The sequence below is a fragment of the Eriocheir sinensis genome, chromosome 44, assembly GCF_024679095.1.
Source record: "Eriocheir sinensis breed Jianghai 21 chromosome 44, ASM2467909v1, whole genome shotgun sequence".
In the NCBI taxonomy this organism is placed as follows: domain Eukaryota; kingdom Metazoa; phylum Arthropoda; class Malacostraca; order Decapoda; family Varunidae; genus Eriocheir; species Eriocheir sinensis.
The window spans coordinates 4,317,741-4,331,848 of NC_066552.1; the positions used below are offsets into that span (position 1 = coordinate 4,317,741).

At 38.4% G+C, this 14,108-nt stretch overlaps 1 protein-coding gene across 8 annotated transcripts in view; it reads right to left on the reverse strand.

Moving 5' to 3' along the window:
* Window positions 1–2: 2 nt before the first annotated feature.
* LOC126980310 (serine/threonine-protein kinase tousled-like 2) overlaps window positions 3–14,108 on the reverse strand; it is a 59,354-nt gene continuing 45,248 nt past the window's right edge. For 6 of the 8 annotated variants that reach the window (XM_050830047.1, XM_050830051.1, XM_050830048.1 and 3 more), the window contains 10 exons: window positions 13,840–13,961; window positions 10,080–10,205; window positions 7,623–7,664; window positions 6,381–6,462; window positions 5,967–6,058; window positions 5,690–5,837; window positions 5,379–5,490; window positions 4,977–5,115; window positions 4,536–4,755; window positions 3–3,175 (listed from right to left, as the gene is read on the reverse strand). In XM_050830047.1, the coding sequence (XP_050686004.1) occupies window positions 2,933–3,175; window positions 4,536–4,755; window positions 4,977–5,115; window positions 5,379–5,490; window positions 5,690–5,837; window positions 5,967–6,058; window positions 6,381–6,462; window positions 7,623–7,664; window positions 10,080–10,205; window positions 13,840–13,961 (1,326 nt within the window). In that variant the 3' untranslated portion in view covers window positions 3–2,932. The remainder of the gene's footprint in view (window positions 3,176–4,535; window positions 4,756–4,976; window positions 5,116–5,378; window positions 5,491–5,689; window positions 5,838–5,966; window positions 6,059–6,380; window positions 6,463–7,622; window positions 7,665–10,079; window positions 10,206–13,839; window positions 13,962–14,108) is intronic. The other 2 variants (XM_050830049.1, XM_050830055.1) reach the window with 2 other exon arrangements.

The window sequence follows — 14,108 nt, forward strand, 5'->3', positions numbered from 1 at the left end:
AGTTGCTTTATTAATTTATTTTATGCATTACATTTTACATAACATGATAGAATTTTACAAGTATAGAGCGATAACTATCACAATGGCCGGCAACAGACCAAATGGCGGTATTAATCTTTAACTGAAAGGGGGAAGAATAATGAGTGGTGAGAGCTGAGGAAACACAAGGGCAAAGTCAACTCAGTACATACCTCCCTGTTGACAATCTGAATTTTGGTCATTTTTACTGTACACATGACAAAGTTTCCGATGGCAAAACTCAAAAACTGTGACACAGTAGGAATTTTTAATCAGCCGGGACTTGAAAAAACATGCTTCCTTGCAGTTCATTTTAATAAGCACTGTTGTTTGTGGCTGTTCTTTGCACAGCAGCTTCGAGGCAGCTCGGTGAAGTCGTCTAAAATGGTGAAAGGAGTTTTGGAAATCCTTGTCAGCCACAACATGCCAAGCTATTTCCTGTGATACAAAGTAGCTAACAAGAGGAGTGGTCAGAGTCTTCAAACTCCTCAACAGTATGCTAAGATTACCTCCTACACATCTCCTCCAACTATACAATTGTACAAATTAAGTAAAAAATTCTAAATTTCATGATCCGTGTATCAGGCATTTCCAGTAGAAACTGCCACACCCTTAGCCTTTGACGGTGCAAGGCTGGCATAGAACACCCGACACCAAACTTGTGAACAACATGAAACACTGTCATCTAGGATAAGTCAAGGCATAATTAGGAACATAACACATTAGGATTAAAAGGCATAACTTTCAGATGACTGCCTTAAAATGTTTGAATTTTTCCTTCACTTTCATTGTCGTCAAAGCAGCACACTGGATCCTCTAACACTCAAATAAAAATGGAGGAAAACAACTGAATGAAAAAATTAACACATACATCATTTCTTGTATTACTGTCATTAACAGATTGTCAGACCAGGATGCGAACCAAAGATCCACTGCCACCATCTCCTCAGCTCTGCATGACTGTTAGCGAATTAGGTGTTCAGTTGGAAATTCTCCAACCTATGGTAATTTAAATTATAGCTGACCACCACAAAATCAAATTTGGAAATAAACAAGAGGGAGACAGAGGTACAGACATAGAGAAAGATCACATATGTATATAATGTATAAAGACAGAGAGAAAGATTTCATGGAGGACAACCAAATGAAGAGGGAAGAAAATCAACACATACAAAACTAGGTAGTATCTCACATGTCTAAAAATGACATTAAAATACATACAATATAATGAAGATAAAAAGCTGTGGTGATCTGCAGACTAATGTGTGGGTGGTGTGCCGCTCCTGCCACCACAAAACTGTCTCTCGTGTCCTGCATAAATACACGGCACTCGCAGCAGAAGAGAAATATCAGTAAACAATGTACATGAATAAGGTGGGAGCTATGTAATGCTTTGTGTATACAGCCTATTTCCACAGGAATGAATTCATGGATTTCCTCTTGGGTAACTCACTTCAGCTTCAGAAAATAAGACAAAATGAGTTTTCATTTTAGATTCTGTAGCACCAAACTTTATAAACAGTAGTACATACCTAAAAATTTTCTTCATTATTTCACAAAATTAATAATTCTTCAGGGAATAGTCAACACAGGCCTAAGATAAATTTAGACACAGGGATACTTCAGGATACAGTTTCAGTAATTTTCAAGTTTCAATTTTTTTGAAATTTCAGCTGCTATATTAAGGGCAACATTCATTAAACAATGCTTATCTGCTGATTAACACTCACTGTTCCTGAAAAGTCGTTTAGGTTAGCTCACTTTCTTAAAGTGCCACTAGATATATCACACACCTGGCTACCGGCCACTGTCGCGCCCACAACCCTCGCCGGAGACCCAGAGTTTCACAAACACGACTACACAATATCACATCACATCGGTCGGTGGCTCATAAACCTCACGTGCGCCACCCTACCCGTTGTCACCGCTTAGTGTGTGGAAGCAACACAACTGCTGTCCTCTGCAGGGCCACCACCTCACCCTCAGTGTCTTGCCACTGCAGAGATGAAGCACCACTCAAGTGTTCGTGTTCCCGTGCGCCACACTCAGCGGTCCTTGCGGCACTCTTTGCTGGTTTCTACTTCACTTACTGGTACGTATAATGTTTGACTCTTGGTATCAACTAAGTCACAGCTTTGGCTTGATAGACTTTAGTGTATATATGTATATATGCATAAATACATGTACCCACACATACATATATATACATATGCATACACTTTGAAACTATTCACAATGGAATACCTTCGAGCTGCTCACTGGCACCACTTCCTGGTCTGTCTCTGGTGTGCTCAGGACCTTGCCGCGGAGCACGACCCTCGGCGGGTGGTTGTGGCAGCGAGTAGGAACACTGAGAGTCTAGTGCGGTGTTGAGCCTCTGCCCCGCACCCCTGGTCACCCACCACTACTTCAACACCTTCCTCTATTCATCCCAGTGCCACACTTTGTTGTGAGGTTTTTCAGACTTTTCTGTTATACTCTGTACATGAATATGTTGGATAAGAAATAAACAAGTATCTAATGGTATCACTGCAGGATTAGTTAACACATTTTTCCTGATGACAACTTGCTCCTACTGAATACAAATTTTAAAGAAACAAAAACTTTATCCATTATGAATTCCACTGTAAAACACTGTCTTAAATTTACTGTCATGGCTAGTAAAAGCTGAGGAAATTGCCATATTTAATTTCCATCTGAGACAAGGTCAGACTAAATGTAATTACATGTTAAATACTGCCAACAACTGAAGCCCTCCCTGCATTCAGTATGGAGACCCTCAATACTGTAGCAACTAAGGGCATTGGGTTGCAGTGGGCAGGTGATGACCAGTGTAGAGGGCTGAGTGACACAGGGGGGAGCCAGGTAGGGGGTGTTGGGGCCTGACCTGCCCCCTACAGTGGGTGGCGTATCATTATGAGCTGGTGGAAGAGTGTATGTTGGCGAGACCCAGCAACCCCGTGGAAAATGGTTGCTGATATCCTGCTTGTTGCTGTGCCGCTGCAGCTGCAGAAGCTGCTGCTGCCGCCTGTTGCTGACTACTGGCTGACTGCCGGCCACTCTTTGGTAGTGGCGGGGAAAGGTAGGGGTTGGAAGACAGCGTCAACACGTCATTGCGGTCCTCCTTCCGGTAGGCTAAACAACACCGGATAAATTGCTGAAAGAGGTACCATTTGCTATTATAACCTGTAGGTAATCATCATCTCCCTCCCCACACCTGCATGATGGAGAGGTAGTCGCTGGAAACAAATCAGTCACAAACTGCAGGATGAAAGATGAAATAGCACAAATGAGCAAGATTCTCAAACCAAACGTTATGACTAGGAATGTTGCAAACTGTTAAAATATATGATTACTATAGTCTGTTCCACGACAGCTGGCTAAGATTTTCTTTCAGGGGTGGACTCGCGGGCTCGGCATCAATGCTTGAGTGGCGATGTCTGCGGCGCTCATTGGCTGTTGTTTACTAGGTCTAAGCTGCGGCAATTTCGTTTGTCATGACATAGCCTATTATCTCTCGCGCTCTGTTACCTCTTAAAATAAACACTATTTGTATATAAATGTAGTTATTCTTATAATCACTTTCCCTTATGACTATTTATTAGTTTACTACCCATAAATAATGGAAACATATTTCAGGATTAATGATAGGATAGACGATGAAAGAAAAGAGAAGGTTCTGGGCCAATGTTTATGTTATGGCTATGTGACATCACTACACATTATGACTAAGCCAGGCCTAAAAATATACCAAGAAATCTTACAATAAATGAGTTAATAAACAACTGACATTGTGTAGACTGTAGCCTAGTCCTTTGTGGTAGTAAAAGTATTAAAAAAAGTCTAGCCTCCACAGTTGCTTCAGTCACTGGATGTTGTCCGTTTACGTGCAGTTCCAACTTAAGTTTTGTTATGAATGTTGTTTTAGATTTAATTATAATTATAGTTCAAAAGGCACATACTTATATATATATATATATATATATATATATATATATATATATATATATATATATATATATATATATATATATATATATATATATATATATATATATATATATATATATATATATATATATATATATATATATATATATATATATATATATATATATATATATATATATATATATATATATATATATATATATATATATATATATATATATATATATATATATATATATATATATATATATATATATATATATATATATATATATATATATATATATATATATATATATATATATATATATATATATATATATATATATAAAAGCATTGGTTTTAATCAGTGCAATCTGTTACCTTACTGCTCAAAAAGGGTTTTGGTAGGAACACAAAGTCAATTTTATGCGCGTTGGAACAAGTTAAAAATTCGCCAATGAGCATGCAGTACCATCATCAAAGCAATGATGCCAAGTCCGTGAGTCCGCCTTGAAGGCTTAGGCCCGCCAGGTCTGGTGGAACCAACTATAGTTGACTTAAAGACAAACAGCATGAGTACTTACCTTGGCCTCATTGCTAACCACAGGTTTTGGTGGAAACTGTACATCAGTGGCTTTAAGGATGGTGTTTTCCTCAAGTATTGTGGCTTGGCTTTGGTTGTGGCCAAATGGCTTTTTTCCATATAGGCACTGATAGAAAATAACCCCCACAGACCACACATCCACTTTACTGGAGATCTTGGGTGGAGTCTTTCCTACTATGAAGCACTCAGGTGGAAGGTACCTGATGGAGACACAAAAGTGAAGGGAAGATCAGACAAAGGTAGACAGTTAAATTTCCTGTACTAACATGATTTAATAATTACAGTTCCTCCCAGCATTAGCATTAACTGTGAAACTAATAATGTCAATGACAAATCATGATGTCTCATCCCATCAAGAGGCAAGGGAACAGAGTCTGTTTCACTTTAGTGACAGTGAATCATTCATTTACTGCACACTTACCAGTATGTCCCAGCTCCCTGCGAGGTGAGGTCCATCCCATAGTCTGGGTGGTAACTGTCCTCATCCATGACCTTGCTCAAGCCAAAGTCAGTGATCTTCACTTCCCCCAAGATGTTGCCATCCGTGAGTAAGATATTACCTATAGGGAAGAAAAATTGAAGTAATCCCTTTTACAAAAACTGAAAAATTTTACTGGATTCCAGGATTACACTCAATTTGGGTTTATTTTTACATCACCATAAAAGCTTTTACTTACAAAAAAGTGAAGGTGAAACTTTGAAAATATAGCCATAAATTATGCATATGAATTACATAGCATAACCTGAAGGTAAGTTCTTAATTATGTATTTTACATTATGCATTATGAGTGCAGCTGAAACTGTCATGAGGACTGACTCCTACCTGGCTTGAGGTCGTAATGGATGATGGGAGGCTTGATCTCATTCAGGTACTTGAGTGCAGAGACAACCTGCATGATCACAGATCTCGCTTCTCGCTCTGGTATCGTCTTGTGCTGGAGGAGAATGCAAGACATTAACAACAGGAAGTAAAGGAACTGAATCACAAATCAGATCAACATGAATGAATGTTTGAAATCAAGTTACACCAGTTAATACACAAATGTAGTTAAAGAAGGAAAATTACATATTTACTACTTCAATATACAATCACAATGCTGTTCATAATCTGCCATCCTTTGGTTTCCCTCTCACCTGTTTTAAGTAGAAATCTAGGTCATGGCCATCACAGTATTCCAGGACAGTACAAAAGCTGTTGGCATCTATCTCAAACACGTCATACAGCCTCACAATTCTGGGGTGGTTCAGCTTCTTCTGTATGTTGTACTCTCTAATAGCATGTCTGAGGAAGCAGAAGCAATTGATTAAATAAATTATCATATTACCTAATTAAAAAATATATTAATAAAAAAATATTTCATACTGGATTGAGGCTTTCCTGTTAAATATGATGGTAAAAGTAATTACTTACTTGATATAATTGGCTTTTTTGTCATCCTTCCAGTCTTTGTTCAACTGATGAACTTTGCAAGCAACATAACGCTGCTCCTTTAAATCGAATGCCTGTTGGAAAAGTACCCGTTAGAAACTAATACAGCAATAACGCTTTTGTTTTCAGGGAGAAAGTTTTATAGTAAACCAAAAATTGTAAATACACATAATTACAATTTTGCATTTACAGTAAAACTAATAACAAAACACCAACAATGAAAAGTCCATACTAAAAATATTGATAGTCCAACAAATCAGTGAGGACAGACCAAGTGTGAAATTTTGTATTTAATATCAGCATCAATAATAGGACAAAATTTTGTGGAAAAATAGTTTTGTACGTATGAAAGCGAGTGAGTTAAGAGTTACATGCAAAGGACCAGTTGCTGCTCACCTTGTGCACCTCCGAGAAGCCGCCTTTCCCTAACAACATGAGCAACAGGTACCGGTCGTTTAGTACGGGGTGGTTGTTGAATCTGCAACACAACAAAAAAAGTCACCACTTTAGTTCATGAGCATCACTTGGAATTTTGTGGTGAGTCAGCTGCTGTAAGAAAGTTACCAATCATACATGCACATAAAAACCTATTTACATATAGTATTAATGTATTACAACTACATCATTCATTCATACCCGAGGCAACTGAACCTACCTACCCCTACAGCATATTAATCAATGTGGTGGTTATTACAATGTAAATACAACAAACTATGTATGGAATTGGTGGCTCAACACTCAGACTTTGGAGGAAGCATTTCTTATCCACTGTTTCAGATGACACAACTTGCACCATATTGTTTTAACCATCATATCAAGAAATAAACTTCTCCAAACAAATAACACACTCAAAACAGCCTCTTCTTTCTGAGATAACGAGACATTGCTGCCAACTGAATTATGATAATAATTCTTTATGTGCAAGACCAACACCAAAATCTCTTGGGTGAGAAAATGTACATAAAACTGCATCAGTATGAGTGTCTTAAATATGAAGCCCTTGTGTTGATTTCAGTATCCATAAACAGCTTAAGCAGGCAATTAGAAGCAAAAAACTTATCTTAGTATACAGTAAATATTGTGTACAGCAATGTATAAATCACACATTTTCCTTTCCCAACTCAATATATATATATATATATATATATATATATATATATATATATATATATATATATATATATATATATATATATATATATATATATATATATACGCAATAACAAACATTAGTTTCTACTGAATACTTAGGCTACTTGATAGGTCTTGCAGCTTCAAATTACAATACCACCCACCTAATACCAACATGTTACTCCCACTGGTTCCTTTCAACACCCTCCATCCCACAAAATACTGTAGAAAATTTTTCTCTGCTGTCGATGAAGTGCACACATCTAAACCCAACACTTCCTACACAACAATAAAGATCCATACTTTGAGGACTACACATCTACATACAACACTTCCTAAGCACTAATTCAGATCCATACGTTTCAAGTCCATTCTGTTTTCAACATGCCCCTCCTCATCACTCCTCACCGCTCCACCATAACTGCCCTAAGCTGTTCCCCAGGCCTACGAGTGCCTGTCCTTCTGAGTGAGTGTCCCACAGACTACCAGCCCCCAAGGACTACTCACATGTCATGAGGGTTGCGGGGTGAAGACTGGGATTGAAGGATTCTGTAAGGAACAGGCAGTACTTTAGGACAAAGCCCCACTTCGGGTCCCCAAAACACTGCCTACACTACAGGGGCATAAGCAGTTTCAAGTCTCCAAATTTTCAGAATGTATTTTCTCATGTTCCTTTTCTGAAATTATCTAATTATCCAAAAATAATATGCATTTCCATATGCCTTTCCTTCTTATGGGGGAAAAAATACTCCTGCCAATAACCTTCCATCTCTGAACAACATGTTTTCTAATGCTCTAGCTGGGAATGTTTCCTGCAACACACAAGCTTTCCTTTATTGTCTATTTCCTGTTCTAAACTGTTCCTGCCTTGTCTTTCCTCCACTTGATCTTTTGACTGCCAACATAGAATGCCATAACTTGGGCACTTAAAAAAAAAAAAAAAAAAAAAAAAAAAATTATCAGAAAATAAATATAAAAAACACAAAACCACAACTTTTAGACCTATTTCATAAATCAGGGACTAAAAGATTATATAATGTCACCATATTACTATTTACACTCAAATTTTCATTGCTAATTGATACTATAAAATTTTCATGAAGCACAATCTTGAGTTGTTTTAACAAAGCTGAGGGTGTAAGTTATTTTGTTCAGCCTGTATACTTATGGAAAAAGAAAAAAGAAAGACGAATATGTGTGTGAAATTTAAGGCATGCTCAAATATATTCCAATCTGCATCTTTTTTGCCAGGGAGACATCAACAAAGCTGACAAGACAGCCAAACACATCCATGACAGCCTCAACGTAAGGCAATCACATGTTGGTTTCCCTTACGGGGAGCACACAACACTACTGCCTAGCGTTGTACAGGAGTGGTGTCACCATAACACAATCAGCATGTGATGGGAACAGCAATTGCACAAACAACACCAAGAAAAATTTTGCTCTTGATTCTTTCCCACTCTATTGATGCACAAGCAACCTTTGCCAACACCTCAGTGAAAAGACTTGAGAAGCTTTGCTTCCCCTTACATATTGCTTTTACAAAAGTTCATGTGGAAATCTCTAGATGTATCTAACCATGACATTCTAAATTGTTTGATACACAAATAATAGACATTGGAGAAACAAAAAAAAAAAAAAAAAAAAAAAAAAATCTCCACTTCTACGAAGAAAAACAATTATAACATGCTTGCATTTACATGTCAGTGTTATGAAGCCTGTTAACAAAACAAACAAATGTGAAGCAATTACTTTTCTTGAGTAAGAAATATGAAATATTTTCACCTAAAGAAATTATGGAGCTGGTGAGCTGCCTGAAAATGTATGTAAAACTGCCAAACAACAGGCTTCAAGCTACAAGCTGAAAATGTTATGCACAACATAAGCCTCATGACCTGCACCGGAAAGGGACAGGGGTATTCACAGATTACAGAAACCAAGGACAAAGGTACAGCCAACAAAGGAAGGTGTAATGGGCCACAGCACCACTCTCTCGCCCGATTTTTCAAACGTCATAAAGCTTTTACTAACATTGTGTGGCCAGGTTAGATTTCTTTGATCATTTTGCGGCAGAGTTAGTATTAAGTTACGAATAAACTATGAAACAGTATTGGCAATGATAGGCAAGGGCAAGAATCCTTGGTAAAAGGTCACCCCTTCCTAACCAGAAACCCAATACTTTCCACGACTGTGTTATCAAAATTATAGAAAAAAAAATATTTAGTAAAATGAAAACAGTATGCATTGTATTTATGAAACTTTTTGGTATTTGGTAGCGTCCACATTCTGGTGAGTATAGAAATCCTCGTTCGTCAAACTACGTGCAGCATTCATCATCATCAGCAGCAGCAGCAGCTGTTTAATGTCAGATTTTTTCATAACCTCTTTTATGAAGAACCATCTTGGCATGCTAAGTGAAACATCTGTGTTTTATATGAGTGTGTGTGTGTGTGTGTGTGTGTGTGTGTGTGTGTGTGTGTGTGTGTTAGTAGTTAATAAATAAGTTATGTTGCTGTAATGTACTGGTATACTGGAGAGTTCTAGCACAGTCATTATCCAGTGTTTCATTCTAGTTCAATAACTCTTTTGCAGATAAGGTAAACAGTTATTTAAAACTTGGATTAGTTTAGAATGCCATCAGTGGGCCATGTTTTGCTAATTCAAGATATAATATGTTTCTATCCACTCATGGCTGCCAATCCATGCGAAGTGTGGCTGTCCCTTTCTCTCATGCTCGTGACCACATTTGGTGTCTAAAAACTTGTTTTGGGGTTAGGTCTGACTTTTTACCAACACGAGGTTTATTGTCAATTTTAACCAAAAAACGACGTTTAAAAAATCGGGTCTCTTACACCAACATTCATATTCATAGATACACACACACACACACACTCAGCAAAGGAACTTGTTTGCACATATGTGCCTGTCTAGACAAGCACAGGACCCACTTTTGACACAGACCTTTTTGGGAAAGAAGTGTGTCTGAATGTCAAGCCCAATCTTAACCTCCTGTTTCGTAGGAGCACATTAGGCTGCTTGCACAACACATTGTTGAACAATGGGGTCGCCATTTCCTGACATCCCCACCTAAAAGAAAAAAGGGTGGATGGGCATATGGATGGAAGGGAGTCAAGCATCCCGAGGGAAGGAAACGAGTGGTATGAGGGTGCTGCCTCTCTCAAAAGTCTTCCATATGCTGGGTGTGATCTTACGGCAACAAGCCAAGCATTGTACCACTGGGCCACCTGGCCCCAAGAATAGAACTGTCCTTTACATGAAAACCCTCCAACTTAAATTTAATATTCCTATGTGGTCTGTGACTAATAAAGCACTTATTGATAACAATGAACAAAATAACTTATTTCCTCATAAGTTTTCACAGATTAGTTACATAGTCAGTGAGCAATAATGATTTACTGTACATGTCCCTATATTCCCTTTGTGCAGCTAAAGGCATGGAGTCAGGTAGCAGTGCCTGTTGACCACCATTTAAAAGGTTGAAAGCAGCCTCACATGCTCCTATGGTACCGAGGTTGGGGCTGGGTACAGGAACATGACCCTTTCCTAACTTTTTTCCCTGAAAAGTGCAAGCTAGAGAAGCTGTGCCCTGTGCTGTGTCAGTCTGGGGCCCAGAGACACCCTGCATACAGGATACAGGGAAGTGACTGTCATTCACAAATACTGTAAACTTACAATGACCTTAAACTGAAGTGATTGGAAAAAATAAACAAAATGCATCACAAAACATAAATGAACACGTGTTAGATATGGCACCTCAACAGTCGGACAAAACAAAAACTTCTGAGCATTTGACTACAATCAAAACAAGCATACAAATTAATCTTTAAAGGTTTCAGCAGTTTTTATCATGCTCTTCAAAACCTAACACCTAAAACAGAACATAGTACATAAGTGGGTAGACAAACTCACTCGCATACACTTGCTACTACCTAGTGAAATGAAGTAGAGAAGTGAGAGGCATGTTGTTCCCTTACTTTAGTCCTCTCAACAACTTTTCCTGTCCCTAAACTGTGACATGCATCCCCATTCAATGCAACAATGCACCAAAAAGGAAATTCTATCATGTTTTCATGATTATCTTACAGTTACCTTTGCTGCAACTTCCTAAAATGCATCTAAACATGAACAATTAATGCAACGGTGCATTAAAAGAAAATTTGCACAGTTCATTCATTCTTATTCTAGTAATGTAAAAAAAAAAAAAAAAAAAAAAAAAAAAAAAAAAAAAAATTAAATTGTTGCAACAAAACACTGAACTATCATTTACCTCTTGCATTACACACAAGTAGCTGTGGATCAGAGAGAAACGCCATGCCTGCCGATATTGTTTTTTTTCCGTCCCAGTATAAACGCATCAGGCCTTCCTCTATAGTCTATAGGATGGCGTAAGATAGGGTCCTCTGGCTTAATACTAATACAATGAGGCTCAGAATCCTAAAATCACTAATCCAACTTTCAGCTGAAGACAATGAAGACATTTGGATCAGAAACGCACCACCAATAACATTTATCTCCACCTTGCACAACATGAACTAATGGCGCATAATGTTCACTGTCATGCCACAGCCCGGATGTTGAACAGGTTTTGACATTCTATGGGCACAACATAAATATTTTTCTATCTTTTGACCCATACCTTACATCCCATTTTTCCCTGCAGTGTGTCTTGAGGTTTACTAATTCAATGATGTCTAGTTACAATTTCTTTAATGATTTATTGATGACCCCGATGCCGAAACTTCTTGATAAAAGAAATGAAAACAACTTGGGCCAAAACAGAAACAAAAGAGGCAGACATTATTCAGGAAAGAAAGAAATTTGTTCTCACTCGAGGTGGTTGCTTCGTCATAGACAATGGGATAATGGCTTTTTTTAATTTCGAGAATTATGGAGATCAAAACAATGTGGATCTCATGCCTGTCAAGAGCAAGGGGTGGCCAGCATAAGATATGTGCATTGACCAAAATTGTAAGTTGGTGTTGAGACACCAGCATGTAGCGTCAGCCTTAAACTTCATGCTGTTTTTGCCCTGAAAACTCAAGATATATGTCCAAGCAATCATGGTGATTCATGTTAAGTGATTCCTGAGCAATTGCAATACACCCCAACATGCCAAGTGGGATAAATGTTGTGTGGCAATGGCAATGCCATTCAACACAAAAACAACACTAAAATGGAGAAGCCAATATCATGGTCTAAGGCCCCCTTTCCCAACCCTGGGATCGCGACCCCAAGCGCTTTTCCGGTGGTCGCCAAGACCTCAAAATATCAAACATGGTATTTTTATGTTACAATAACACATAAACAACTAAACTAGTGGGGTCACGGTCATGTCTAGAGGTGCATGATTGGGGTCACCTGAAAAAAGGTTGGGAACCACTGGTCTAAGGAGACAATCTTCACTCTCGCAAAAAGAGTACAGCCCAGGGCCAATCCCTTGCTTCCATTTTCCATTGTAGCGGTTTGTTTTTGAGTGAAGGGCTCACCTCACGTCTGGGTGGCTGGTTCTGCAGTGTGACCATCTGCCATGGGTGGGTGAGCAGAATGGTTTCTGGTTCAGGAAAAATTGCTCAGCCCAGGGCTATCACACTAGTGTATCAGTACCTTGCAAGGCCATACTGGGTGATGCTGACCTGGAACCATAGTGGGCTGGATGGTGGCTTTCAGGCAGGGATGCGGGAGAGAGGTGGCCTGGGCACTCGGTGAGCTACTTGCCACAGCCACTACTTAATTTACACTGTTTAATTCACTCATTTAAAATCTGAGCATAACAGGGGTTAATATTGATGGATGGGGGGGAAATCAGGGTCAAGGAGCCAAACTGAATCTAACTCATGTTATGATTGTTTCGCACAACCAAATTTCGCTTAGCAAACAATTTTTCAGAAAATTTTGAAATTAATAAAGTTTTCCATGGTTTTACTTGAAAACAGTTTTAGTAGATACACTTTTCATGTGCTGATTGCCTCAACTGAATACAGAAAGAAGTTAGTTGATGTTTCATCACCAAGCTTTACCATGGAATAACGATGCAATTATTGTTTCATGCGCAATTTTTATATCACATAACTATTTACACAATTCTTTGCTAGGAAATCCCAATTGATTGATGATTAGGACTGTTTCGTACTTCTCAAAAACTGACTGGAGGTAGTAATACTACCAGATGTATATTATCTGTACACACTGGATATCCAATGGCTCAATCGAGACGTCAGTGAAATTTTTCATTACATGTTAAGTCATTTACTTTTGGCGCTTTTGTCTCTCTGGTCCTCAGCTACTTGTATGTCTGTGCCTCCACTCTGAACACAATAAAGCATGAGCTAAACAAAAAAAGCCTTATATTATCATAGAAGCAAATGAACTGCAACTTAAAGATGCACCAATAAAGGAGGAATGTTCATATCACTAACAGTGATCTTATTCTTGCACATAAACAATTAAACATCTCACTGACAGAACTTCTAATAGCAGCTTTAGATGACTCAAACACTCACAAATGACATGTCAGCAGATGTGGAAGGATAGTTAGTAAGCTATCACCAATCAGGAACTTTTGTCAAACTAAAATGAAAGAAGTCACATCCCTACACTTACCTTGCTGTCTTCACTATCAATTCACTAGTGGTTCCTGAGGGTTAGTTTGCAGAGGACACAATTAAGAATATGTACAAAGAAGTTACAAGCAAACACTTACCTGGATTGGTCCTCATTATGAATTCTCTTGAGTTCCCTGATGTGTAAATTTCTCTCCCTCTCCAGTTTTTCCATTTCCTGCTGGAGGTCTGTGTCTTCTTTCTTTAGAGCCGTTTGCCGCAGCTGTCGGAGGGGTCAGGGCATTACTTTGGGGTTAGAGATGAATGATGGGCTAAAGGCTTGAAAATGCCTGGCTTGATAGTGGGTCAGGTGCATGAGGCCAGAGGGCAAGTAGTACAGTAACATACACATGCAAGCCTTGGAGCAATC